The 25,953-nt window shown below is 42.9% G+C and overlaps 1 protein-coding gene across 4 annotated transcripts in view; it reads left to right on the top strand.

Moving 5' to 3' along the window:
• Window positions 1–25,953, top strand: part of PARD3 (par-3 family cell polarity regulator) — a 605,108-nt gene that overhangs the window by 412,037 nt on the left and 167,118 nt on the right. For 3 of the 4 annotated variants that reach the window (XM_048510786.1, XM_048510784.1, XM_048510787.1), the window contains 4 exons: window positions 1,851–2,001; window positions 7,171–7,360; window positions 15,943–16,091; window positions 20,697–20,741. In XM_048510786.1, the coding sequence (XP_048366743.1) occupies window positions 1,851–2,001; window positions 7,171–7,360; window positions 15,943–16,091; window positions 20,697–20,741 (535 nt within the window). The remainder of the gene's footprint in view (window positions 1–1,850; window positions 2,002–7,170; window positions 7,361–15,942; window positions 16,092–20,696; window positions 20,742–25,953) is intronic. The other variant, XM_048510785.1, reaches the window with a different exon arrangement.

The raw sequence follows: 25,953 nt of genomic DNA, 5'->3' as shown, positions 1-25,953 counted from the left end.
GGAACATTTCTTTTGGATTCAAGAGCAGGAAAGACAGGAGAGCTTTGATGTCATCAGAATGATGAGAGGGATTATCAGCAGCTAAGTCTAGACTCATGATATTTAAATAGGATAAGCAAGCCCATTTAACAGATTGTGGTGGATTTTCCGGGCTGTGTAGCCATGGTCTGGTAGATCTTGTTCCTAACGTTTCACCTGCATCTGTGGCTGGCATCTTCAGAGGTGTATCACAGAGAGAAGTGTGTGTGATACACCTCTGAAGATGCCAGCGACAGATGCAGGCGAAACGTTAGGAACAAGATCCAGCAGACCACGGCCACGCAGCCCGGAAAACCCACCACAATCTGTTAAAAATAACTTTGCCTTGTGCCTTTGCTTTGTGCCTTCACAGCTAACATATGGTGAGCCCATATGATTTTCAAGGCAAGAGGTATTTGGAGGTGGTTTACTATTGTCTGCCTCTGCACTATGTTCCAGTTATTACTTGGAGGTTGCCCATCTAAATACTAACCCTGCTTAACTTTTGACATCTAATGAGATCAGGCTAGCCTGGGGCAATCCAAGCCAGGGCTTGAAAAGAATAGTCTTCTCAATCTAGCCCTATAATTTAGTGATTAATGTGTTGCTTTGGAACAAAGAGACCTTCAATTTTCGTATGTCTGTTTTAAAAGGGATGCTTCCCTTCTAGGGGTTCTCCCAATACTGATTGGAGGCTGTAACAAGCAGTTAATGTGGGTTTCAAAATCTGGCTTCGTACAGCTGCTAGTCCACATCTCATCCTTATCATGGTCGAAGACATTGGGAAACAGAAGGGAAAAGGCTGAGGTATATGATCCTGAGGCTGGTTTCTGGTTAAGGATTTTTTAAAATGCCTCTTTGTATCATGTAGGCCTCATGGAAAGCTGGGGCAAGAAGCCATTGTGTCTTCCTCTTGCTGCACATCTGAAAACCTCCTTTTCTTTCACCCTGCCTGACTCTTCGTAGCATGCTGTATAGTTGCACCCTGCTGTGCGAGGGTTTTCAAAAACCACCACTAGGCCTTCAGGGGCTGAAGAAAGTGGGACAGCGTTTCTTTCTCTTTTTAAAAAAAGTATGTTATTTCACAGAGCTGACAGAGATGCTGCCCAGACCCTGAAAAGATGAAGTGAATTTACCCTTAGGGTCAGGGAGATTGGGTGCCCGCACACACGCACACTGCCAAACCAAACAACTTATCTTAATATAATCGCTGTGAAAACAGTGTTAATTCCGTGCCACAGTCAGTCTAATTGTAAGGGAGATAGATATTTATTTTTATGTCTGTGTTAATGTGATGTGGGGCTTTCTGAGGGAGGACCGTGCGATGATTATACCCAGGGAAGCAGATTGCTCCATTTTGAAAGGGGTTGGAAGCCAGGCTGCAAATGGAGCTTATTCCCACTATTATTTTTGTTATTTGTTCTGTGCCTCTCCCCTCCCACTGTTCCGAAGGTTCATGTCCTGGCAAGCTGTGAGTCTGTGAAAGAGGTCCAGGCCATGTGCCAGATAAATTTGAAACCTACCGAGTAGGGCTGCTCACTCAAGGAAACATACAGTGCCGATAAACCGAAACATGGTTCTTTGTCTTTACATGTTGCCTCCTGAAAAGGGATAGAGTCTGACAAGGCTCCATGGGAGATGGGGTGTGAAGTGGCACAGCAAGTTGGTCATTAAGCAGCACTGTCATTGCAAATTATGGTGGGCCAGGGTGAAAAGTTCTAGCTCGCTTGGTGCCCAGTCAGGGCCAGGCCTTTGGCAAGTTGTTATTGTCCCTCACCCCATGCTGTTAAATGGACATTCAGCAGTGATTTTTTTAATCCCTTTCTGTGTAGTTGGAATCACCTGGGAGTCCCCCAGGACCAGAACTGCCTATTGAGACAACGCTGGATGACAGGGAACGAAGGATTTCCCATTCACTGTACAGCGGGATTGAGGGCCTCAACGAATCGCCCACCAGGAACATTGCCCTGAGTCGGATGATGGGTGAGTCGAGCAGACTTGGCTAATCAGATCATGTTTATTTCTCATCTTCATTCCTCTCTCTCTTTTTCATGTTTATGTGGGTAAACAAAAATTGCAGTGACCAATTTAAAAACACGACTCTCCTTTCTCCCACTTTCTTCCCCATTGAGCACACAGAGCTTCTTGATGCCCATCAGTAAATTGACAAAAGTGAGTCTCAGATCAGAGAGCAGGTGAATAGCCACAGGAAGATTTTAATTTTGTGTTTATTGTGTCTGAGGTGGAGAGACATGCTTTTGTGCTTGTCCGCGTGGGTCTGGCTGGTGCGGCTTCGGTAAATACACAGTCGATGCCTGTTATGATTAAGGATGTATCAGTTAAGTTACAGCATTGATTTTATCTCTCTTTAAGTTGCCTCCTCAAAAAGGAGATAAGCTCATGCGAACCTTACCCAGTTTGTGTTTAGCGTGTTTTGGATTCCCCTCCCCCACTCCTGCTTAATAAACTTTGCAAGCCTTTAAGTTTGATTCATGTAGCTAATTTTATGCTTCCCTTTTTGGGATTCAGGACACTATTCTCTGCATGGCCCCCGATAATGAGGTTATTAGTACTAGCTGTAGAGCAATTCAGTTCTTCCCCCGACCCCAACTCCACTAACAGATCCAGTTAATAAAACTTGCTTTGCCACAGGATTTACCAAGCATAATGAGGTGTAGCTTGTGCAAGAATGTAAAATCATGGTGAAATATTGGACTGACGAAACACATAATGCAATACACTGAATTCATTTGCAAGTCAGCAACTCTGACATCATTATAGAAATCAGCTCCCCCCTTACCACCACAAGCAGTTAATGCAGACCTAGTGGATACAGAAGAAGAAGAAGAGTTTGGATTTATATCCCACCTTTCTCTGTGAGGAGACTCAAGGTGGCTTACAAGCTCTTTTCCCTTCCTTTCCCCACAACAGACACCTTGTGAGGTAGGCGGGGCTGAGAGAGTTCTGAAGAACTGTGACTAGCCCAAGGTCACCCAGCAGGAATGTTGGAGTGCGGAAACACATCTGGCTCACCAAATAAGCCTCCGCCACTCAGGTGGAGGAGTGGGGAATCAAACCCATGTCTCCAGATTAGAATCTGAATTGTCTCCACATTAGAATCTGGATTGTGTCGAGATTAGAATCTGGAAAATGGATTGTCCAAAGGTTGCAAAAGGGGGCAGTTTTCTTGCCCCTTCCGTCTATGGACGTTGTGTGGTGGTGCCCAGTGTAAGAAATCATAAACAGTGTATCATCCAGGCTTGATGCTTCATTGGCCTATTTTGCTAGTACACATTATTTTTATAAGAAATGATATCCAAACGAGATCAGTAGAATATTTTCCCCTGCAGGGATCCTTCTGATGTTCTAGGATTTCCCCGTAATTATAGGATCCCTTATTAGATCTGTTTGTCTTACTGTTCTGTTAATAAGTGTGATGTTCTTATTTTTGAGAACAAACTTCAAAGCTTTAAAAGTTGCCACGCCCAAATGTGCAGCAAAAACCACGGATATTAATAAGTATTTGTATGAGTAACTCAGGATTTATTTTCCAATTTTCATCAACAATTGGACTTGAAAAGAAAAAATCTATACATAGTAAATAAAATGGAAACAAAATGGAAATTATTCCTCAGTTAAGTTAGTGACAGGGTGAAGCTGTTAGGATTTGGTGCCACACTATCTTCATTGGTAGGTTCAAGTTAACTGGAGTATTTTTTGTTCTAAGTTTAGTTGTAACACTGGAATTTAATAGCTGTGCTTCTGAAAGAAAACTTCAAAATTGTCAAAGGCTGCATTTCCTGGTCTTTCTACCTTAATAGCTGCTTTACAAAACCTATATTGTTCTGAAAAGGTGATAACACATACAAATAAATAATATAGCATGTTAATGTGTTGAGGAATGCATGCCGGAGTAGTTTATTTGTAATCTGTTTGTATTCTGCTTCTCCTCCTTTGGTTGCATTCATGTGGTAATTCTATAAGACCTTATCGAGAGCCCTGTAGAGTAGAATAAACCAAGGGAAAGTCACTGGCTTATTCCTGCTGCATTCTACTATCACAACAAAGCATGACTTGCTTTCTCTCAGAACTCTCTCAGTCCCACATACCTCATCACAAAGGCTGTTTCCACACGGGCGGAATACAGCGTCCCAGGGACTCTGAAAACAGTGTCCCTGGGGAGGGGTTCGCACGGCGCTGTTTCCGAACCTCGCTCCCTGAGCGAGGTTTTTCGGAAACAGCGGCTTCCAACAGCGGCGCCATTTCCCCCCCTTTCCCAAACACCTTACCATCCCTCTGACCTTCCAGAGCGTCGCCCAGGCCAGGGGACACACCTCCCCACCCTGCGACTCCAGAGCGGTCGCGTAGGGCAGGGGGGCATGTCCCCTGGCCTGGGCGATGCGGCGGAAGGTCGGAGGGACGGTAAGGCGTTCGGGGGATGGCGCAGCCTCTGCGCAGGCTGCGCCATCTTCCCCGCCCCTACCAGGACTGTCCATGCGAACGGTCCCAGGGGTGTGCGTCGGCGTCATTTACGCCGACGCACCCCCGCAGCATGGCCTTGCGGAAACGGCCAAAGTGTCTGTTGTGGGGAGGGTAAAGGAAAGTGATTGTAAGCCACTTTGAGACTCCTTAAAGGTAAAGTGGGGTATAAAAACCAATTTTTCTCCATCTTGAAGTCGATAGCAGTGTTCAGCCCCAACAGGAGATGCCAATTCAGCTCCAACAGGAGACGCCAATTAATCATTTTAATTTGTTCACTGTCATCTTGGAGCTCATTTCCCTTTTTTGCGCATAGATACACTCACACCCTTACTTCACCTGTAGTAAAAGAAATATACTTTTCTTTTACATTTTAGTGGGACTGCTACACCCTGTCATCATTCATTCTTTTTTAAAATATTAAGAAGTGCAGGGAAAAGCTAGACATGCCGCTGAATTGCTTTTGCCTTTCAACCTTGGAGGCTTCATCTATAAAATGCCATAAGGTTATACGATTTCGCATTCAGCTCTTTGGAGAAATTATTAGCTACAGAGTTAACAATCCTGTAGGCATTATGTTTGGAAAGAAGTGCATTACTAGTCTCAACATTAACCTGTCCATCAAAGAAGCTTTTGCAGGGCAACGAATTAGCCGCTATGCAAACTTGAACACATTCGTTTCAGCTTGACAGTGATGGGTCTACGTGCCACAGAGTGCATTTTTCTTCAGTTCTTCCCCCCCCCCCCCAATTTTTAAAGAAGATCTGGATCACAGCCTTAACTCTGTTTTAAAGTTATCTGAGAAGTTTTTTCAACAGACATTCTTGATGCTCATGAATTGATTTATGCTTTGACTGTGCTAATGTAGTTTTAGAGCAGCAGACATCTTGCATATGATCCTTCCCCACATGGGCCCAGCACCCATATGCTGGGTGCTTTGCAACATTTGTGCAACAACCATGCGGCCCCTTCTGTCTTCTTTAAGTCCATGAGCGAATGGGTATGCAGTGTGCCAGGCCATGACAAAAAATAGGAAGTCTGGCTGTTGTGGGTTTTCTGGGCTGTGTGGCCACGGACGGGTAGATTTTGCTCCTCACATTTCTCCTGCACCTAGCATCTTCAGAACATTTCTTACCAACACATGCCTTTGAACGTGCCAGCCGTAGATGTGGGTGAATGTTAGGAGCAAAAACTACAAGACCGTAGCCACGCCGCCCAGAAAACTCACAACAGCTAGTTGATTCTGGCTGATAAAGCTTTCAACAATACAATAAGAAGCCTGTTCACATTTTTCCCCCATATTCAGCCTTCCCCTGTCCTTGGACGAATTACATAAGACCCAAGGTAACATTCTTTGACTAGGCTGAAATGGCAGGTTGGATTGGCATGCTGGTAGGAGTTGCATTGCTTTCCTTTATACATAAAAGCTTAATATCCCTGTGCATGTATGCCAGGAGATAGATGGGTCTACCCTAAGTGCATGCATGCAGCACCCTTTTGTTTAGAAAATTAAGAATTATAAAGTGCTATCAAGTCACAGCTGTCTTACGGCAACTCCTCATGCAGTTTTTGAGGCAAGAAATGAGTCGAGGTGGTTTGCTGTTGCCTTCCTCTGCATAGCAGCTCTGGTCTTCCTGGGTGAATCTTCCATCCAAACACTGACTATGGCCAACACTGCTTAGCTGCCTAACTCTAACAAGCTTGGGCTCTAACAGGCTTGGGCTCTAAGAGCCAGAGTGATGTAGCAGTTAAGAGCAGGTGGATTCTAATCCGGAGAACTGGGTTTGATTTCTCCCTCCTCCACCTGAGTGGCAGAGGCTTATCTGGTTCACCAGATGTGTTTCCACACTCCTACATTCCTGCTGGTGACCTCGGGCTAGTCACAGTTCTCTCAAATCTCTCTCAGCCCCACCTACCTCACACGGTGTCTGTTGTGGGGAAATGAAGGGGAAGGAGCTTGTAAGCTACCTCGAGTTTCCTTACAGGAGAGAAAGGTGGGGTATGAATCCAAACTCTTCTTCTTTTTCTAGTCTGGCTTATTCAGACTGTTTGAAGATTTTGCCTGTAAAATATTATAGTTCAATTTTGTGTTTATCAGTGTGTTAAATTGCAGTTGATACACCTGGTTCTTTGTAAGTCACCTGAAACGTATTTCATTTAATCCTGCCAAGATCATCTTCAGAAGCTGTTTCCTTTATTTAAATAATTGCTTTTATTCAGTTTTAAAAACAGATAATACAAAATATTTCATTCAGGGGACAGATATAACCAAGTGTCCTCTTGGCTTCGTCCACATTAATGCACTGGAAAGTTCTTATTATACACATAAAAAGAAGGTATTGTTAAAAATCCCCTCTCCTTCAGAAAAAAAAGGACAAAGTTACCTCCCCCCCCTTTAAAAAAAATCATTCCTCTCCTACTCTTCTTGATGTTCCAGCCTTCTAAGGTTAGCTGGGTAAGAAACTAGAAGAGGTCTTTTCACCCTGTATGTGAAAAATACTTCTAAGCAAGATATGCTGGATGGGTACTTTGTTGTCTTTTGGGCCTCAAGCAAAATCATTTCAGCTAAATGTGACCAGTGCTTTTTGTTTTCACACTTGACAAAAACAAAACAGTGCCACTATCAGGTATTCAGCCTGTCATTTTCTTTCTCCTTTTCCCCCTTTTGGACAGGTAAATACCCCCTTTCTCCAACGGTCAACATGCCCCAGGATGATATAGTCATTATTGAGGATGACAGACCGCCATTACTACCTCCACATCTTTCAGACCAGTCCTCTTCCAGCTCTCATGATGACGTGGGCTTTGGGACCGTGGACGCTGGAACCTGGACTAAGCCAACAATTACTGAATCTACAGAATGGTAAGGCTTATATCCACATGATAACTCACTTCTGTCCACCACATAGTTGATCAACTCCTCGTGTTTGTCTTGTTCTCACTGAACAAACAGAAGTACAGATTTCTCTGCAAAGCCCCCCCATCTAAAAAGTAATGTGGAAAAGTATTCTGGGGTATTATCCCACAGTCCAAAGAATTGTTCTGATAGAATTATGCACCCAAAGAATACTTTAGTCTTGGGTCTTCATGAACAGCAGCATGTTCATGTTTTTCTGCAAAAGACTTCTGAAACTCAGTTGCAAGGGCAAGTTCTGCCATGATGTAAGAACATAAGAACATAAGTACTAGCCTGCTGGATCAGACCAGAGTCCATCTAGTCCAGGGGTAGGGAACCTTTAACACTCAAAGAGCCATTTGGACCCATTTTCCACGGGAAAAGAAAACACTTGGAGCCGCAAATAATTTTTGACATTTAAAATAAAGATAACACTGTATATATTGGGTTTTTTTACCTTTTACTCTGCTCATTCTGAGAAGCGCATGGATGCGTCCACCCTGCTGCCTGTAGGGCGGGCAAGGATGGGGCCAGTGGCTCGACCTCGCCGGCCACCGGGAAAGCGGCCACCCCGCTCCAAAGGGGCAGGCGAGAGGGGAAGCCCGTGGCGTGGCCCAGCCAGCCGCAGGCAGTTGGTGCGCCCACCCTGCTGCCTGCAGGGCGGGCAAGGTTGGGGCCAGCGGCCTGGCTCGTGGAGCCACAGAGCAAGGGCAGAAGAGCCGCATGCGGCTCTTGAGCCGCAGGTTCCTTACCCCTGATCTAGTCCAGCATTCTGCTACTCGCAGTGGCCCACCAGGTGCCTTTGGGAGCTCACATGCAGGATGTGAAAGCAATGGCCTTCTGCTGCTGCTGCTCCTGAGCACCTGGTCTGCTAAGGCATTTGCAATCTGAGATCAAGGAGGATCATGATCGTGTATAATGTGATCGTGTATAATTCAAAGAGGGGGGAATAACCCTCAAAACCATTGCAAGGAAAGCTGAAAGCTTTGGGGATGGTCTGAGGTGACTCTTTGGATCCCAGCTCACCTAATTTCACCTAGTATAGTCTGGACCAGGGTTAGGGAACCTGCGGCTCTCCAGATGTTCAGGAACTATAATTCCCATCAGCCTCTGTCAGCATGGCCAATTGGCCATGCTGGTAGGGGCTGATGGGAATTGTAGTTCCTGAACATCTGGAGAGCCGCAGGTTCCCTACCCCTGGTCTGGACAAAAAGGAATTCCTTTTCATTTTGTATGAATGGTAGAGAAGTGAGGCTTCCATACGGGATATATGTGTTGGCGGCTGTTCACATGAATGTATCTTAAAATAATACAATGAATCCACATAGGAAATTTGTGATCAGTGTCAACAAATCCATATGCAGTCCATAATGTTTTATTTTGTAACAATTGTTCAAAAGCAACTGTTTTTCACACTTTCACTTGCCATTGTTTTCTTGAGAAAAGGGCAGAGAGATTAATTTTTGACAGACTCCCGAGTGGGTTAATTGTACAGTCATGTATGCTTGTTGAAAACACATTCAGGCAAGCATTACTAGCTAATTATTAAGACCTTCTCAGTATTGCTAGGCTAATTTAATTACATCGTTTTAATTCATTGCTCAAGCTCGGGCATCCTTGGCTCAAGCTGGAAAATCAGAACACAGCTAGCGCATCTCCTTCACATCTAAAATGTTCAGTGATGCAAAGAAAATTAGATTGAAGTGTTAAGTTATAGTGTTTCTTTAAAACTAAATAAGCCTTGCAGATCTGTTTATCAGGGAAACAGGGTAGTTCCTTAAAAACAGTTAATTGTTCCTCAAAGTAGCTTGGGATAAGGTGGGTGCCCATGCAATGTTGCAACTTCCTTCCTTCCTTCCCTCCCTCCCTCCCAGCATATCCCATGCCTCATTACCAGTTATGAGTCAGACACAGAATATCTACTTCCATATGTCAGTAGGGTGGCCTTCCCTTAAAAAAACTTCGTGATTCAGGTTTCTATGTTTGTTACACAAGCATACAATAGCCATGATAGTAGCACTAGAATCTGTATTTGGGAGAACTGTTCTCCACAGTCCATTCTAAAGATACTTCCACCTTTGCCAGTTTTCCAGTCTTCTTTATGGGCCTGCGCACAGTTTCCCTGAAGAAAACAACATAGGATTCTAATCTGTAAGTGCATAGTCCCACCTGTGCAGTCACAAAACCTGGATCAGTGTCCTTCCAGGAAGGACATTTTTGTATTGCCCACATAGAAACTGAGCACTCAGCCCAAATTCCTTATGGAAGCTGTGTAAGTGCCAGCATTTGTTCTTAAGGTCCAGCAGGCACCAGTAGGTCTTGAGCACAGGCACAAAAGCCGTTTGTCTGAAGGCACTGATGACCACTCCAAGAAGCTCAGTTACAGTGAAATACTTTGTGCGCAAGTTTTAATACTGAAACTGAAACCTACAGTCTTTAAGCATCCTTCCCCTGTCCCAGGTGCTTTCAGATTTTGGATGGTGCGCTTCACATTGTGATGTGTGTGTATAGGTAGTTGGAGAGCTGAAGATTATTTTTGTCTTGTTCAGTATCTTTTGTGATATGGCCTGCTTTTTGGTACCGTTATCTGCAGTGGTCCAAGAGAATTACATTTTTAATTATCTTTAACAATAAGAAAGTAAAAGGCCCCTCCGTCGATCCCCCTGCTAGGGCTATGGCGATAATTAACACTCATGGGTCAAAGTATGAGAATTTTCCCAGTCCCCCACTCTCCTGGGCCTGGTATATCTGTGTCAGCAGTATCTTAATACAAATTAGCACCAGCAAGTCTCTCTTTGTTTGGATTTGCATCAGTCAGCTGTTTCTTTTGTACTTATTTATTTATTTGTGTGTGCATAGGTGCACACACCAGTGTGAATGACATTATTTTTATCCTGCCTAGAAAGGCTTTGATTATTATATTACAAAGATCTTTTTCTGCCCTCCTGAAAAGGACGTGCCTGCAATTAAGACTCTTTGAAACACACTTCGCTGTCTGGGTACATAAAAGACTTTAAAGTTTTAAAAAAATCAGACTTTGGGTAGCGGGAGAGAACAGCGCTCAAAACGTAACATTTACGCTTAAGTCAGTGCCGATTTTTCCAGTTGAATGCAGTAGGCAATCCGAATGCAAAAGCCCGTTTGAAGATGTTTTTACATGCATCGCTGTGGAATATTTTCCTATTTGTAGCATTTTAGTGAAATGGAAAGAAAAGGAAAGCACCATTAAGTATAGAGAAAATTTCCAATGCAACCCCTTTCATGTCTAGTCTTTCAAAGTAATGAGTTTCTGAAAAGGCACATCAGCCCTATGTGTGTTGACTGTAATCTATTACTTTTTTTTCTAAATGACCCAGCAAAATAAAATAAACAGCAGTTGAAGTTGATTTTGGTATTAATTTCCTGCTGCTAATGGACAAAGGAAGGCTTGTATAATGAATGTGTTTTGCACAGTTTTGCTGGAAGGTACCAAGGGGTGAAGTTAAGAATATGCACGAAGGGTTACCCAAACAAGAATGGCAGCTGTTCCAAATCACAACTGAAAATGTAAGCTTTTTCCAGCCTGACAATATCTCCCTAATCCTGGATGAAGATGTTATGAAAACAAAGGGACAATGAGACAGGATTAATAAGTGGAATTTTAATAACATTGAGGGTCACAATACGGTTACATTCTTTAAAAGAGTCAACAGCCATTCCAGGAGCCTTGGTTGTTATCATAAATTCTTGCTGCTTGTTGATTTTATGAATTAGAATGTAAGAATGTAAGAAGGATGAATGTAACTTTAAGGCAGCTTTCAAATGTTAACAACAAATATTTGAGCATGTTGTTCATCCACACCGAATAGCTGTTCAATGGGCAGGTATTTAAACATTATGAGGTCAAGAACAAACGCACATTTTTGAACAGTTACAATTTTGTGGGGTTTTCTCATCAGTTAACACGTTTAACTACATTTTTGCTAAACAGTGGACATTCATGTGGTTGCAAAGTTGTTGCAGACTTCATTTTTTAAAATGTATGCCCTCCCGATTGGCGCTTGGGCTGCTTCTAGCTGCTGCACCCCCATCCCCATCCTTCACAGAGTCGACACCAGATATTTAATCTGGACTTCATTGATTTGTATTAAGCAACATCTTTTATATGATCTTGGATGCAATGAACTGAATTCATTTGTTGTAGTTTCAATAGTTTTAAATTCTATTGTTATATTTGCTCTTGTTGTTAGCTATCCTGAGCCCTGTTAGACAGGAGGAGGGTGGGGGATATAAGTATAAATAATAAATAAATAGTGTCAATACACTGTCTGGAGCTGGCAGCAGCTGCTGGCCCAGATTTCCCCACCTTACCAGGGCAGCCCTACTCCCCACTGCAGCTGTTCGAATCGCAGGCACCTGCCACCCCACTGTCTCAGCAGCTTGACTCCCATCCACCCCCCACCACACTCATCAGCAGTGGCAAGATGGGTAGGGAGAATGGCAGTGGGTCGGAAATCCCGCCACTGCTGGCTTGTCCTGCAGGAGCCTGGGAACGAGACAAGCAGCGGCGACCAACGAGGGTGAGCAGCGTAAGCTTGCATGCTCTGGGACTTCACAGGAAGGTGCTGGGCTGCAGCCGGCCAGGCCAGGGGAAGACACAGCAGCATGCCCAGGTAGGGAAGCTGCCAGCCCCACCCTTCACTGGGTTAAAAGGGGAGGTGGGCCACCAATGGGTGTCCAGGACAGGCCAGTCAGAAAGCCCTGTCAGGGAGTGGGGGTGAATTTTCTAAATACATGACCAGGAGTGGGAGGGGATAAAAGGAAGACAGTGGCCAGGGAGGACAGGGAGAAGGTGAAAGCAGAGAAGAGGGATAGGGAGAATGAGATAGGGAAACTATGAGTAAGATATTGAAGGAGAGAAATAGATGAGGAAGGAATAGAGGAAGGAGAGCTGGAGAAAGGCTTCACAGTCTGGGCCAGGGAACTCAGGCCAATGCCAACCTGGCTCACCCAGACCAACCACCCTCCCCCCTGGTTACCCCACCTGAACAACCAACACGGTCCAGCCAGGAGGCCTGTGGGATATAGCAAGGCCAGAGTACCAATTCCCTGCCCATTGGGAGCCAGGATGTGTTGTAAATCACCTGGTAAGGGGAAGGAGGGATGGCACACCCAGCGACACTGAGCTGGCTAGGGGTGTACTCACGCTTTTAATCTCATCACTTTGTATAATGGAGATAAGGAAGGTGTGGAATACCTTTGGTCGGAATCATCCAGCAGTAGAAACTGGCCTAAGTGTATAGTTGAAATAGTAGGTTAAAAGGTCAGACTTGGGTTGGCAGACCTTGGACAGCTCCCACACTGCCCAAAGCTCAGCTGTAAACTTGATGTCCCCAAGATAAGCTACCAGAGCACCCGTCCTTAAGTAAAGTTGCAGGACGCTCAAGAAAGAGTGTCACATTTTGTTGCAATAAAGGACACTGTTGAATAGATTGTGTCCTTTGTCCTCTGCAAAGTCATGAGTGGACAGGCACCCCAATGGGAGAAATTTGAGCTTGATTTGGGGCTTTGTAACTCCTTATCTTTAGAGTGATCTTCAGGGAATTCCCCCTTAGATTCTAAATTCTACAGATTCCAGGGCCAAAATACCTCCTGGGCAGGGGATCTTGTCTTGGGTTCGTAAAGCATCACTGCAGGGATTGATTTCATCACAACAAAGTCTTGGCTCTCAGCCTGGTGTTCACCATGCGTTGTTCCCTCTCTTTTGAAGTTTGAACATTAGCTTTTGAGGCGTTGGCTGTGAATTTGTGATTTTCGTATAGGAAGCTGGTTTTACATGTGAATGATGTTTAGTTTGTCGAGGTTAACCAAATGTAATGTCAAAAGAAATATAATGAGCTGCGATTCAAGTTTTATTTTTAAAAGAAAAACAGCTCTGAGAAGGGTGTTGGGAATAGGGAACCAGAGGCTAGAGAGGGGTGCTGAGTTCTTCCACCTGCTACTGTTTGTCCATTCTGAATTGTTCCCAAGTGGCTTTCCCAGCAGTTGGAGTTCAAAAGCAACACATTTTGAAGCTCATTAGGAGGAAAGATGCAGGATGAGTGATTTGGGCTGGCTGAATCTTGGCCAGTCATACACTCTCTCTTTCTGAAGCATTTTCTTATAAAATAAGCAAAATCCAACATGAGGGTCCTGTTTTACGCGATAAAGGGAAAACCACTCATTATTTTCCCCTTGGCAGAAAGGTGGGATGAAAATGTTATTAAAATTTTAAGTAGGAATAATTAGAGACATTGAGGGGAATGGGTGCTCATTGAAAAAAGTTCTTGAAACAGATATTTATCTGCAGAGCTTACATATTGGGTCACAAGTTAATTACTTTACCTATGACCCAGCCAGTGTGGTGTAGTGGTTAAGAGCAGGTGGATTCTATACTGGAGAACTGGGTTTGATTCCCCACTCCTCCATCTGAGTGGCAGAGGCTTATCTGGTGAACCAGATGTGTTTCCGCACTCTTACAGTCCTGCTGGGTGACCTTGGGCTAGTCACAGTTCTTCAGAAATCTCTCAGTCCCACTTACCCCATTAGGTGTCTGTTGTGGGGAGAGAGTGGCAGGGTATAAATCCTTACTCTGCTTCTTAAATGCTCACAGCTTTCTCAGAAAATGCAATAATTTGTTTGAAACATGTGAAAATACCAGTCTTGCATCCTTGAGTGTGTTCCTCTTGCTTTAAATTGAAGACATCTTTATGATGTTTATGATTTAAGATGCCTTTCCATCTCTGCTATCATCTTTGCACAGTAATTGTGTCAGATGATATTTCAAAAGTAATTACTTTTGTTTTCATCCACATACTGCTATTCATCATAAGTATATCTCACCCATTTTCTAAGGATTCGGGATTTATATCTATAGCTTTAACCTATTTTTAACTCCATAACAATCCTGTGAAGTAAACCATATTGACAGATAGTTGCCCAGGTTTAGTGGAATTTGAATATTGTTTACCTATTCAAGCCTTACACTTAAAGCACAATGCCACTTTGACTGCCTTGATGAGATATTATTCCTTTATTTGCTTGAGTTTCTCTTTCACTTATAGTCCTACAAATAAAACAGTGGAGTCTTAGAGATGTTGGAATTTTAGAAAATTGATTCCAGCATAAGATCGGATCTGTTTTTAAACTGGCCTCTCTTTGCATGCTGAGAAGGGAACCCATGGGCTCGAGCCAGCCTTATCACCATCCAAATGACCAATAAACACACAACAAACTTATTTGTGGGTAAAATAAATTTGGCCATAGCCAGAGGAATTTATTAACAAGGAGTAAATAAGGAAGCAAAATGTTGCAGCATGGAGGGGGTGATCCAAGCATCTGGGCAACACAAGTGCTGTCCCCCAGAGCCAACCCAATTCCTCAGCCCGCCTGCTGGAGGAATTGACTGCAAAGGGCAAGATTGTAGTGGGGCATACCAGCTGAGCGATAGACCCCTGTCTGGTGCCTGTTCCAATCTGCCGCTAGAGCGCAAGCCTAGGTAGCCCCTGCCAGGCGTCCCGACCGTCTGCTTGCTCCACCCCCACCTCTTAAGGAGGTGTTACACCAGGAGAGCTCCCATCGCTCCCCCTTTTAACAGATCACCCCCCCCCCATGCACAATCCGCCAGCTGGCAATGACAAAACAACAGCTTTAAACCTAAACATAATAAAAACCGTGACAAAATGGGGACGGGTGGGTGGGTTCATTTTCCAGCGTCCAGGGCAAGACTGAGCTTGCCCCACGTGAACGCCACTTTTATAACCAGGTGCCAGCTGGCGCATGGCTATGACGCAGCCCGCTGCTATCGCGGGGCTGTGATTGTTCAGAGCTCAGCTCCCACACGTGCGTGGGCTGAGCTCTGAAGCTACGTCATTGCCCTTGTAAGGCTTTATAACTTTCCCTTTCTACTGTGCATATGAATGCATCAACCTAGTGGATGTATGCCTTATTCATCTAATTAACTGAGCACTGGCTCACAGAAAGAAGAAGAGCTGGGTTTTATATCACACTTTTCTCAACCATAAGGAGTCTCAAACCGATTTACAAACACCCTCCCTTCCTCTCCTGGCAAGTGATACCTTGTGAAGTCGATGGAGCTGAGACAGTTCAGAGAGAAAACTCCACAGGGTTTTCAAGGCAAGAGACAAATAGAGGTGGTTTGCCATTGCCTGCCTCGGTATATCAACCTCAGACTTCCTTGGTGGTCTCCCATCCAAGTACTAACCAGTGCCCAAGTAGGTTTAGTTTCGGAGATTTGGTGAGATCGGGCTAGCCTGGACCATCTGAAGCAGTAATGAATACATTCAGTTATTTCCACAAAATGAGCTAGCTCTAAGGAAGCTCTAACTTTGCATTGTGAAGTCCTATTCTAAATGTACTTTCAAGTCGATCTCTGCTGTTAGGACACTTGCCTGGAAAAAGGGGGTGTCTTCTCTGTTGCTAAATTTTTTAATTTGCAGGATGCAAATCTGGATGTTGCATGACTATGATCGATGTACGTTGGCCTAAGCCTACTTTTTTCTCCCCTACAGCACTCTGAGTCCAGATGTTGATCCGGCGCTTGCCTTCCAGCGAGAGGGGTTTGGACGCCAGAGCATGTCAGAGAAACGTACGAAACAATTTTCAGATGCCAGCCAGTTGGAATTTGTTAAGACACGAAAATCCAAGAGTATGGACTTAGGTATTGAGTTTGGGCTACGTTTTGGGGTTTCATTCCAACGTGTTTCCTCAGGTTACAGTCGTGTGTGTTGTTTTGTGCTGCACTTAATATTGTTTGTGATGCCAGGCATTTGATTTGCCCATGCAGCTGGATTCAATATGATGTGATATGAAGAATTCATAATATAACCTGACAAGTTAATTTTGTATGTTTGTACAGTTAATGTTGAATGTGTTTCGATGTGATGGGTATACAGATGTGCATTGCATATAATAGTTTAATGAGTTAGAGTGTGCACATACTTTTCATGCACTTGAAGAGCGTTTGGCCAATTTTCGAAACAATTCTTAAATTGCTAATTTTTGCTTCAGCTTTTGGTAATTCTCAGTGACTGCTAGTAATAGCCCTAGTTAAGAATTTCATTTTTGTTTAACCTACACTAGATCTAATATTCCAATACCAGTCAAATTTGGAAGGAAGCCAGCTCTTTATTTTCAGTGGGACTTTCTGTCAGGAGATCCTTTTCTGGAAACCTTGTAGGATGAAGTTGGGACTTGGCATGGAGATATACTTTAAGGGCTCAGGTGTCAGAGGCCATAAAAGTGAATATAAGCCCTAGCACTAGGACATGGTGCCACAATGGCACCACCCCACTGCCTCCAAGAGGGCCTTCTGGTGGAGGCAAAAAACAAAGGGGAAAACCCCACTGCCAGAGAGCCCTCCATTGGGCTCAGTGGACTTAAGCCTCCCTAAAAAGTGGCATAAGTCCAAGAGCCAGGGCTATGGAGCAACTGCCGCAACCCCAGGGTGGAAGCTGGCTAACATCAGCTCCACCCATGGGACCACCCATACAGCACCCCTGCTGGGCCCATGATGGCTGGGTTTCTTCCCCTCTGCCTGGCTAAGTACCCCGGGGAGGGGCAAATCCACCAGCGGGGGGGGGAGGGTTGCTGCTTCTGCAGCACAATTCAGTCCCCCCACCTCTTTGGATGGGGCTATATTATTATTATTATTATTATTATTATTATTATTATTATTATTATTAATAATAATATTATATTAATAATAATAATATTATTATTATTATTATTAATAATAATAATAATAATAATAATAATAATAATAATAATAATAATAATAATAATAATAATAATAATAATAATAATAATAATAGGGTTTATAGGCTCAGGGCGGTGTACAGTACAGATAGAGCACAATCAATTTAAAATACAATAAATATGAATTAAGATGGCTCTAATAAAAATAAACCCTACCCCATTAAAACATATGAATGTTAGTCCCTTCAATTGATAGACAGTGTGAAAGGACGAGATTGGTCAAACCTGATCCAAATAGTAGGCATCTGGTCTGATGCTTTTGGCTGACCAATTGAGCAATACTGTCCACTTGCTGCAATTCAGGTAGAGTTCTGAAATAACTGTGGATCAGTACAAGTTGGTAGCATTCTTCTGTGTTAGTTGACTGGTGTCCTGTGTTGTCCCTGTTCTCTGAATTCCCAGTAAAGTGTTCCCATTCTTGAATCCTGATTTTAAGTTTGAGTTGAAATCCTTGTCTCTACCTCTGGATTCAGCCCAAGTCCTAAAGACAGAACCCACCTTCTACTACCCCTCCCAATTTAAGTCCGGTATGGATGCCTACAACCTAGCCTGAGGCTTAACTCTACGAGACTATGTTTAAGATTGCAGACAAGGGTCATGCCACTCAGTACTTTCATCAGTGTAGAATTCCCTTGTTGCAGCAAGGACAAGAAATCTACGGCATGGGGTGCTGTGTGGTTTCCGGGCTCTATGGACATGTTCTAGCAGCATTCTCTCCTGACGTTTCGCCTGCATCTGTGGCTGGCATCTTCAGTGCAGGCGAAACGTCAGGAGAGAATGCTGCTAGAACACGGCCATAGAGCCCGGAAACCACACAGCACCCCAGTGATTCCGGCCGTGAAAGCCTTCGACAATCTATGGCATCCTATAATCACTGATAAATATATTGTGATCTGAACTTTCACCAGACCTGTGAAATTCTTGTCTAAATTTGTACCCTTATTACCATGTGAAAGGAGGATTTTTACAAAGTCTGCCAAAGGGCAAATTAACATAGGAGGCAGGTATGTCACATTACTAGTTAGAGCACAACTGAAGACAAGAACAAATACAAGCAAGATCTAATGAAGCTGGGTGCTACATTCTCCTACACAAAGACTATTGGTGATGGTCAGATGAATATTGTAAATAAAAAGGTTGAGGACTAATTGTTTTCTGTAACCCATCCATCTCATATCTTCACTTAGACCCATTTTGTCAAATTTCCTAATGAATTCTGACTCACGACTTCACAGTGGTGTCTCCCTTTGAAACTTATTTGATGTGGTAGGGCATCTTTAAGGTTTGCTACACAATTCCCTGGGAAACTGAAGTACTCCCTCACTAGTTTGTATATGCTGCCATGGTTAACGTCTCAGTTGTGCCTGTTTATTCTCTTGTGTGGATACTGATCCATTTTATTTATGCGCATGGAAGATATACATTGCTGAGAGGGGATGGTATATAACTCATTCAGAAAGTGCAGTTGTAACCAGACCTGTTTGTTCTGTGATAGTGTTACTTTAGGTTCAGTGATAGAGTTTGTTTTAGGGCTTTGTTGCAGAGGATAGTTCTTACATTTGTATCTGTTTGGGCCCAACTTTTGGACAGTTGCTTCAAGCTGGAAGACACTGTGTAATCAACATCTGCAAGAGGACAGGGTTGTCTTCACTCCTTGAAAAATAGAGAAGAGGTTTTCTTTGTGAGCTGCAGGTGGCTTAGATGATTCCTATGTGTCCATCCTTTTTTATTTGTTTTTCTTTGGCTGTTGGCCTGTCTGAAAATTTAAAGCAGAGGCTAGTTATTCCAATAGTAGCATTTGGTGGTAGACAATGGGTTAAGTTGTGAACTCTTGGTGGTAACTGAGAACAATTTGGTATGGTTAGAAAGCTGGTGGTTCCCTGTTACAAGATAGGATGTTTGTTTGTATTCATAGCTGCATGGAGTAGTTGAGAATTAGGCTGGGTCTACACGTACAGCAGGAGTAAGCAGAATCTTGCTATGGTCTGTGTATCACTTTGGAATACAGGTGATAAAGGATTATATGTTTAATTCCATCATGTTAAAATCTGTCTGCATAATCTTCAGATAGAAAAATGGGCACCGTAGGGAGAGAGGTTGTAGCTGTGTCTTTCACACACGGAGGAAGTTTCACATTCCCACGGGAATGATTCATGGAGTGGATCTCGGCAAAGTGGGATCTTGCAGATTCAGTCTGAAGGCCACCTCAGCCCTCTGCTTCCTCATTACCCTTTCATTCTGCTCCTCACCCTAGGTCCATGGCACAATGAAAACCATCCAAAACCACCTTCTGATGTCAGGTTGTGCTGTTCATGTTGCTGGGGTAATTAATCAAAGTGGCCTCTAGTCAGGAATACATTATATCCTCTCTGATTGGATTGATCTTTGATTAGATCTTGTATGCATTCATGCTACTACACATAGTAATTTGACATACCTATTGCTTTTTTTTTTAACCGGTGGGCTTTGCATAAAATCAACAACATGGTGGTCTTTGTTTAAAATCAACAGCAGCAACTTCCTTCATTTCACAAGCCTGACTAAAGTAGGATCTGGCTCACAAAAGATGACGCCGCAATAAATTTGTTAGTGTTTAGGATGGACTTGATGTGCAGCATCCCTTATTGAAAAGAAAGTAATAGGGGTGATATCCCTGCATTAAGAAAACTCAGAACTATAATGAAATGCATGTCCTGTAATGAAATGCACATTATACAAGCAGCATTTTGACGATATCTATCTCCTTGTTCACAAGCAATGGGACTAGGTAAGAAAACGATCTCCGGCATTTTGAAAAGTTTTCAGGAGTGCTCACTAATTGGTAATATTATTGCAAATTGCCATTCCCATTTCACAGGTATAATGTTTGAATTCTCATATAATTTCTGAGAGTAGGAGAGAGGGATAATTATGCACTCCTGAATGCCACATGGTTGGAGATCATATTGAATCAAGGCAGACAAAGGCCAAGCAGAAGAAAATCATATACCCCCCGGAATAGTTAAAATAGCCAGAAATAATCATTTCTAGCCAAGCTTTTTATATTTTCTTTAGATGGAGTCATGTGCGTAGATTTTTTTTAAAAAATACAAGTAAATTAAATAAATATGTCAATATTTATTGCTTTTTATAACACTGGTGGGGCTTTAAAACCCAAAATACCCCTTGCAGATATGGGGTGGTGACTTGCCTTGGCTAGTTCTGATATGCTAGCATGTGAATAACACATTGTACTTGCCTGCAATATGAAAATGACTGACACAACGCATGTTGTTGGTGTCTCGATTTGTTGCTGGGCTGGTTTCTTTTTTGGTTTGGTTGGTCGTTTTGTTTTGTTAATTTTTGGCCCCTTCGCTGTTTTGTTTTTTTTTGGTCTCCGTAACATGGCTTATTTGCATGATCAGTGATGTTGTCAGTGTCGTCTAACTTGAAAGAAAATATAAATAGTGGATGCATGTGGGAAGTGGGCACTAACAGGGCTAACCATTATACATTTACCTTTTAACAGTAGCTGACGAGACTAAGCTCAGTACAATGGATGACCAGAAAACAGGTAAGAATTGACTGTAGGGTGGTTGCCATAGAAACCTTGGCCAAAGCAGCTACAATTACAGAGCTGCCAGTCACAATGCATGGAAAAATAATATTTTAATTCTTGCACGACTCTTGAATTTCTTTTTTTATGGTAGCAAATAATTTAGATATTACATGCCAATGTTAATTGACAGTAACTTAGAAGAATAACTGGGACAAAACAGCACTTGAAAATCTGAATCTAGCATTTAAAAATCTGAATCTCAAAATAGTTCTTAAAAGACTTTAACATTCTCTGGAGCCTTTCAGTGATGTGTTGTTTGGGCTACAATCTCGACAAAGCAAGATGTCTTAAGAAATCTGAGTGTTTATCTACAGGCACGGTTAATGGCAGGTTTTTTTAAAAAATGCTTTTATCTGCAAAGTTCCACCTTCCTTGGATTTAGACCTCAGTGGAGCTCCAATTTTTGCAACCAGGATGCAATTAGAAATATGCTACTCAAAAGTTCACCTGGCCGTTTGTTTTCCTTACTGAGGAAAACCATTGAAGAGCTAACAAATCGAGCATCTGCCCCATACCATGATCCACGAACGCTTTGCTTTCTCTGCGTCGTGGTCATGATTCCGACTTCCAAAGCATGAATTTATTAGCAATTAAAATAATGCACCAGCTGCAATTATGAGTCTTTATAATTTATTAATACACATTAGCTTTTGATCTTTGGAATGTTGTTTTAATTATGGTAGATCTAGAGGACACAGTAACATTCCATACACAGGAGTGGTAGCATCACTTACCTCTAATTAGGAACAATTCACCTTTGAAGCCTGAAAATATATATAGGTGATTCATGTTTGGGGGGATTTTTTAAACGGGCTCTCTGTCTAATCACATTGTCAAGCATAAAACAGTCAACTGGAAAGATGTACTTAAAAGACCTGATGGAATGGTTAGAATTTGATAACAAAGCTGAAGTAGTTCCAAGATCTTGGTAAGCAAGATGTCATAGCATTGCGATGAATTGCATGCATACCTTATGGACTGCGCTTAAGGCCTGTTAGTGCGTGAGGTTTTTGGCGTGTGATGTTTTTATGGGACTGTTTGAGCTGCCTAGAATTAGGCTGATCTTATTCCTCCGACTGGGGCCTGAGTTGACAAGCATGACAAAAGTGAAGAGGATGAAATGCTAATTACATTTTGAGGGTTTTTACATCTTAGTACTAAACGTTTTGTTCTGCATTTATGCTAGCAAAGGCCTTGTAATACCACAACTATCTGGAGTTTGTGGTATTGTATTGGCACAGTTGTTGGTATGCACCCTCTGAACACTTGAACGTACCTTTTTCAGCCGGTCTCCCCTTAAATCCGCGTTGTATCATACAGACTTAAATGACTTCCTTGTTTTCACACACAGTTCCCCAAATGAAAAAAAATGCTTAAAAAATGCTACAGTGCCTCCATATTGCATCCTGAGGTTCATGAGGCCTTCCTAGTGTTAACCTGTATTTTCACTTCTCTTCTGTATATCTCTCCTATATGATTAGTGTGATGTAGTGGCTAGAGTAGGGATCCCCAACCTTTTAAAGCCTGTGGGCACATTTGGACCTCTGTCATGGCACAGTGGGCCCAACAACAAAATGGCTGCCAAAGAAGACAGAAACAGCCATAAAGTAGTTGCCACAGCTTAACTTCAGTAACCAGTGTATATCTTGGTGCTGTGGTGGCAACTGCTGCCAAAGCAACGTTAGAAAAAATCTGCACAGCCAATCATATCTCCAGTAATCATCTAGAAGCCTTGCTGGGGGAAAAGCTCTACATGGCCTCACCCACTTCCTTAAAACACTTGGCAAGTGCCAGAAAAGATGTTGGTGGGCACCATGTCAAGGAATCCTGGGCTAGAGTGTCAGTCAAGGAGTGAGGCGACTCGGGTTCAAATACCCATTCTGCCATGGAAACAAATTGGGTGGCCTTCAAGCAGTCACTTGCTTTCAGCCTAATTTGTATTATTAGGAGAAAATGCAGGAGAGAGGGACAATGTTGTAAGCTACTTTGAATCTTCATTGAAGGGGAAAATGGTGTGTGTGTGTGTGTGTGTCTCACAATGCACAGAATAATTAGTAGATTTGATCAAATCAATCTAAATTTTCCCTAGATACCTACTATATGTACTCACGTCAGTAACTCCTGGGCCCTTTCTGCACGGGCAGAAAGCAACAACTTCAGCCCGGTAAAACACTGTTTTGGCGGGGACCCTTCGCACAGGCGCTGCTGCCAAATCGATGCAGCAGCGCTCTGTTCCTGCCCAAACTGTGTTTTCAAAACTCGCTTGGGGAGTGAGTTTTTCTGCAAATGCTGGCTTCCATCCACTGCCATGCAAATGGCAGCGGGTGGATGCCAGTATATTCCCCTCCCCTCCCCGGCCCCAAACACCTCCTTACCTCCTGCTGGCTGCCGTCACTCTGAGGAGCCCAGGGGACACACCCCCTGGCCTCCCTCACTGCAGCCATCGCTCTGCCCATGGGGGCGTGTCCCCTGGTCTCCTCAGGGCAACAGCAGAGCGACGGCTGCCCGCAGGAGGCAAGGGGGCTGAACGGCTGTGCGGAGCGTGCTCCAACAGCTGCACAGCCCATGGGGCCGTTTGTGCAAATGGCCCCAGAGCCTGCATCGGCATGATTAATGCCGATGCAGGCTCTCTCCCGTGGCTGTGCGGAAACAGCCTGAGATTCAGGTTATAAGCTTTCTTTTGCACTAATTTTAAATAAAATTTTGGTGCAGCCCTATATTTATGATGACAAAGTTAACTATTGGCATTTAAGGCTAGGCAGCATTTCTGTCTTGTATTCTGAGAATGCAGGCCCCTCCCTGTGGAAGGTTATGTTAACCACCTTGAGGACACACTTGGACTGAAAGGCTCTGACCCTAAGCCACAAACCACCTGGGCCAAGCAGGATAAATATTTAGTGATTCTTAGCAAAAAGGCTCATTTTATGAGATTTTCCCCCTGCTTGAGGCAGAGCAGATTGTTCAGATAACTTGTACGATTTTCGGGCTGTCAAAAGCTGGGATGCTGAATAAACCTGCGTTACCAATTCATAAGCAAGTCAGAAAAAAAAGTTATTAAAAGGTGAATGTTTAATATGTTTGACAAAATGTGTTGTGCTGAAGTACATCAACTCGCAGACTAGTGGAGGGTGTTTACATTGGCAATAGAAGCTTGAACCTATTTCTGAAGCTATGGTTGGGTTTAATTGTATTGAACCCAAATGGAAAATAAGTTCTCACCAGGACAAGCTTTACAGTAATAGATTTGAGAATTATTTATCTTTCTTCAGTTCACTTGAGTTGCCCAAACCTTCTCGGTGTTTACAGTTCATTTCAAGGTCAGAAGTGTATTCGGTAGCAATTGAGCATGGCTCATTTATTCAGCCTTAAGCTTACAGTAACAATTATGGGCTATTTCCATATTCATCTTGTCATAATGCTAACAATAGGTCTCTAAGAACAAAAAAAACCTTATTAAAGTTACATGATGCTCACAATATCCATTCATCAGTGGGGGGCTTAATTATCTTGTTCGGTAATAGGGGTATAATTGACATTGTACGGCGATTTTTCCAAACTACTACTCCTTTAGCATGGGGAACAAATTATTAAATGGAATAGATTATTTAGAATCATCCACTCAGTAAACACACACACACACACACACACACACACACACACACACACACACACACACACACACACACACACACACAAATCCCAACAACAGTGGGCCTACATTAGTGTAATGGATTTGAAATATTTCTCTTGAGCACCTTATGGGAGAAATGGGATCATCTTAATAGATGAATCATTCTGCATGTGCAATGGTGATGGAATTTCCCTTCATTGCTAATTTGCACACCAAGGCTGGAAATCTCTGAAAATTAGCTCTGGTTAATCGATTGTATAAATGTGCTCCCATATGTATCTTATGAAACCACAGGTTTGAAGCACTGAAAACATTTGTTCATTGCCTGACATCTGTAGATTAAACCACTTTATTTGGGGAATGCCCTGCAAAAGAGTTAAAGAGGTGACCAGGACTTATTCTTCTAGCTGCTTGGGTGAGAGCCACTGGCTGGGCTAACTTCAGCCCAATGGTGAGAGCCACCGGTGAACATGTGATTGCGAAAGTTCACTCACTTCCTTTTACAAATATCCCACTGTAGCGTCTCCTTGGGTTATGTCTGACTATTGCTGGAATTGTTCATAGTTTAAACCCAGCCTACAATGAGGGTTGCAATAATGGGCAGGATTGATTATGAACATGACAGACAGGAAGTGGAAAATTAATATTGCCACTTGCATACCCTTATCTCCATCAAGCTTTAGAGATTGGACAGATGTGTTGAAATATGTGGACTTTGACTCACCCTTAGCTTTATGCTTAAGAAAATAGATTAGAAAGTAATCTCAACACTGCAAGAATTATTATTTCAGTTGCAACTTTTTATTAAATATAAATATTACTTACATTAATTGTATATTTTGTCAGTAGTCAGTGTTATAAATAGTAGGCCTCTTCCAGATGCAAAATATGTTTCAGAGGAAATCTAAAAGAATGCTTCAGAGAACATTCAAAGTTCAAAGACCTTTGAAAAACCATCAAGGAGAAGGAAATATTGTGCATAGTGTTCATTGTAAAAGTCTTCTGCTTAAGCAACTGTATGTGTTGTCTCAAACATTAGTCGAAATGTATGATGTCACACGCATACTGAGATGAGAGAGATCAGTCAGTTTTGTTAGAGGACAAAAATAGAACCTTGACAAAGTGTAAGAGGACAATAATTGCTAAAGTAGAATATTTCTCCTTCATAACCTCTTTGCAGCCCCACCAGTGGGTTTCTTTTGTCATGAGATTTGGTGCTTGCCAAAAGTGGGGCCTTCTAGTGGTTCTGAAATGTAGAATGCTTTTTTCCCTCCATTTCATCCAGTACTTTCTGGTGCCATTGTCTAAGCTGAGGGGAAGGGTGTATATCCTCAGTATCTTCATTACCATGATGGAAAATCTGTCTTCTGTCTTCTAAGTGGAATATTAAAACGTTGAAGGTGGATTATTAAAGAAAATGTTCTGTTGCCCTTTGGGTAATCGTAGTATCTTTGATCAATTTTTATTGCCCAGTGCTGTCATTTTAAGAAATGAAAATAGCCTTGCGGGTAAGGAATAGCCTAATTCAAAGCCACC

This window comes from Sphaerodactylus townsendi, linkage group LG11 (genome assembly GCF_021028975.2).
Source record: "Sphaerodactylus townsendi isolate TG3544 linkage group LG11, MPM_Stown_v2.3, whole genome shotgun sequence".
In the NCBI taxonomy this organism is placed as follows: domain Eukaryota; kingdom Metazoa; phylum Chordata; class Lepidosauria; order Squamata; family Sphaerodactylidae; genus Sphaerodactylus; species Sphaerodactylus townsendi.
Note: the sequence above shows the minus strand (reverse complement) of the source record. Positions and strands in the feature narration are given on the sequence as shown.